Raw genomic sequence first — 2,500 nt, 5'->3', positions numbered from 1 at the left:
AAACCAGAGGAACTGGAGTAAACCCACACAGACGGAGGGAGAACACAGCACACTCCTCAGCGTGACCCCAGTAAGAGGACGCAGTGCCCCTCCCCCACCCCGCCGTCATTAAAGTGTTTCATCAGTCAAGAGCAGATCTGAACAAACCTGGGAAAGTCTCACAGAGAATTTCGATCGGTGTCGCCCGCTTCGTGTCTCCGATTTTCTGATAGCGCTCCTTCAGTGTGTCCGCCTGCAGGAAAAACAAAACACACACCCGTAAATAACCCACTGCCCACGCAGCACACAACCAAATCCCCACACAACACACACACACACACACACACAGGACTGTGGGGAAGAACCAGCACACGGCGCAGAGGGGGGAGGAACACACCAAATCCAGGCCCACTCCACGCCTCGAGCTAAGCTCATCTCCTCCCGCGTGAGAACTCCTCAGAGAGAACCAAGGGTCCTGCACAACTGTGATCCACTTAGAAAAGTGCCAGATGAAAACAAGCTGCATCAGTTCTATTCCCGTGGTTCGAATGTATACAGAGTAGAGGTAAATAAAGTGTATGGACAGTTTGTATTTAGGGCGGTCAAGTGGCACACTACTAAAAGGGAAAAGGAGGGACATTTTCTATCACATCATACCAGCATTACTTTAGCTGTCCTCGTTGCAGACGGTTTGTCCAGTCTCTGAACATCAGAGCATTCAGCGTCAGGTTTTCTGCACAGTAGCACCTCTTTTGAGCAATTACAATATAATTAAAACCACCCAGACTGCTCTGACAGACTCGTGTTAAAGGCTAAGCAGCAGCGATATGAAAGTGTCAAACAAATAAATCCAGTGGAGTTTGAGTTCCTAACTTGTGTTTATTGATCGTCAGAAAACAGGTTATTTCTTATTAATTGAAGGAATAAGGTTTAAAACACCGTTGGTCCCCCCCTCAGCGGTGTTGGGAAACTCTAATAGGCGTCTTGCCTGTGACGTAGATGGTGGACAACAACTCTAGAAGCTGCACTTAATTTAATGCAAAATGACGAAAAGGTGTGTTGTTTTTGGCTGCAATCATTCAATGTACAGTGGGACATCTGTGAACAAATGGCCCAAAGATCCCAAAATATCCAGAAAATGGACTCAATTTGTCCACTTTAAACGGGCACTTTGGAAAGGACCATCCGCTCACTCCGTTATCTGTAGCTCATTTCACTGGCGCTTTTCCAACAATATGGGCATGTAAGGACACCAACGAAAGGTGTTCAAGAGCCTCTGTAACATGGAGGTAAACAGGGTAAGGACACTCACTTCGCCTGTTTTAGTTGGTGTTAGTTAACGTTAGCTTGACTCGCTAAACTCGGTGTCTCAGATTATACTCGGCTACGTAGCTGCATTACGGAGGTTTATAGTGTCGGATGAATTCGAGTTCGACTTCGATCACATTTACAAGAATAACGGTACCTCTACATTTGAGTTTAGCTTATTGCTAGGCTATTGTCATGAATAATGTTGGGTATTTAGCTAGATACTGTCATAACAGTCAGTCATAACGGTGTTTTACCGCGGCGTTGTTCAGCTGTTGTCCACCAGTGACGTCACGGTCGCGTTCGAGAATTTCCGTAGAGAGCTCGGGTTTTTCCGTCAATTTAATAAAATTGTCAGTTTTAAAGCAAATTAAGCTGCTGTTTTCATTTTAATTCATACTTATATCTGTCAGTGACTACAATAATGTGGAATATTCATGGAGGTCCATTAAGTGGTGCTTAGCCTTTAAGGCGTTTTATTTATTTTCTAACTGTAAAAGGCTGCAGTGCCAGCCCTAATGTGTTTCCTCGTGTAAACTGAGGCATGTTCGAAATAGCCACCTATTCACTATTGCAGACATTACTCACGATACAGGACATTCAGTGGGAGTGAACGTGTAGCTTTATGTTGCCATCTGATGGATACTGGTGGTAATACCACGAGGTGACCAGAAAATAAAAACTGTTTAATGTTGTATCAGTGTTAAATAAGTTTCCTGATTAATTTGACCCTATAAAATGTGCCAAAATATCTACATGTACAGCTCTTAATTTACCCATGAAACATGGTGTGACATCAATATATAGTTCAATATATTGATATTGAACTATTGTCCAGCCCTAATCTTAGTCTGGGTCAGTCCTGGGTCGCACTGACAATGTTTCTACAGTATTTTCCAACTACAAATCATACCAATGGAAAACCTGTCTGCTGGAGCCAGGCCTTTAGTTCGGGTCATACATGTTAGAACTTGAGCAAAACAGTGGCGTGATTAATTCCAGGAAGTTATTCCGCTTGCTTCAAAGGATCAGAGAGCCCTGGAGTTACCAACTTATTAGTGTCACGGTGTGGCGTGATATATATCACATGTAAACAATAACAAGAACGCAGCAGTACATACACTAAACAATAAGAAAAGGACAGTATTACAGTAATAAACGTAATTTCCACCAGGGAAAAGAAACAAGACGGCAACTCTGACGTGCTAAAATG

At 43.3% G+C, this 2,500-nt stretch overlaps 1 protein-coding gene across 1 annotated transcript in view; it reads right to left on the bottom strand.

Moving 5' to 3' along the window:
- The window catches only part of csnk1g2b (casein kinase 1, gamma 2b), a 56,060-nt gene that overhangs the window by 11,632 nt on the left and 41,928 nt on the right, over positions 1 to 2,500 (bottom strand). The window contains exon 7 of the mRNA XM_066643520.1: positions 148 to 232. Coding sequence (XP_066499617.1) covers positions 148 to 232 — 85 coding nt within the window. The remainder of the gene's footprint in view (positions 1 to 147; positions 233 to 2,500) is intronic.

Source organism: Hoplias malabaricus, chromosome 14, assembly GCF_029633855.1.
Source record: "Hoplias malabaricus isolate fHopMal1 chromosome 14, fHopMal1.hap1, whole genome shotgun sequence".
Lineage (NCBI taxonomy): Eukaryota > Metazoa > Chordata > Actinopteri > Characiformes > Erythrinidae > Hoplias > Hoplias malabaricus.
This window is presented reverse-complemented; position numbering and strand designations above follow the sequence as displayed.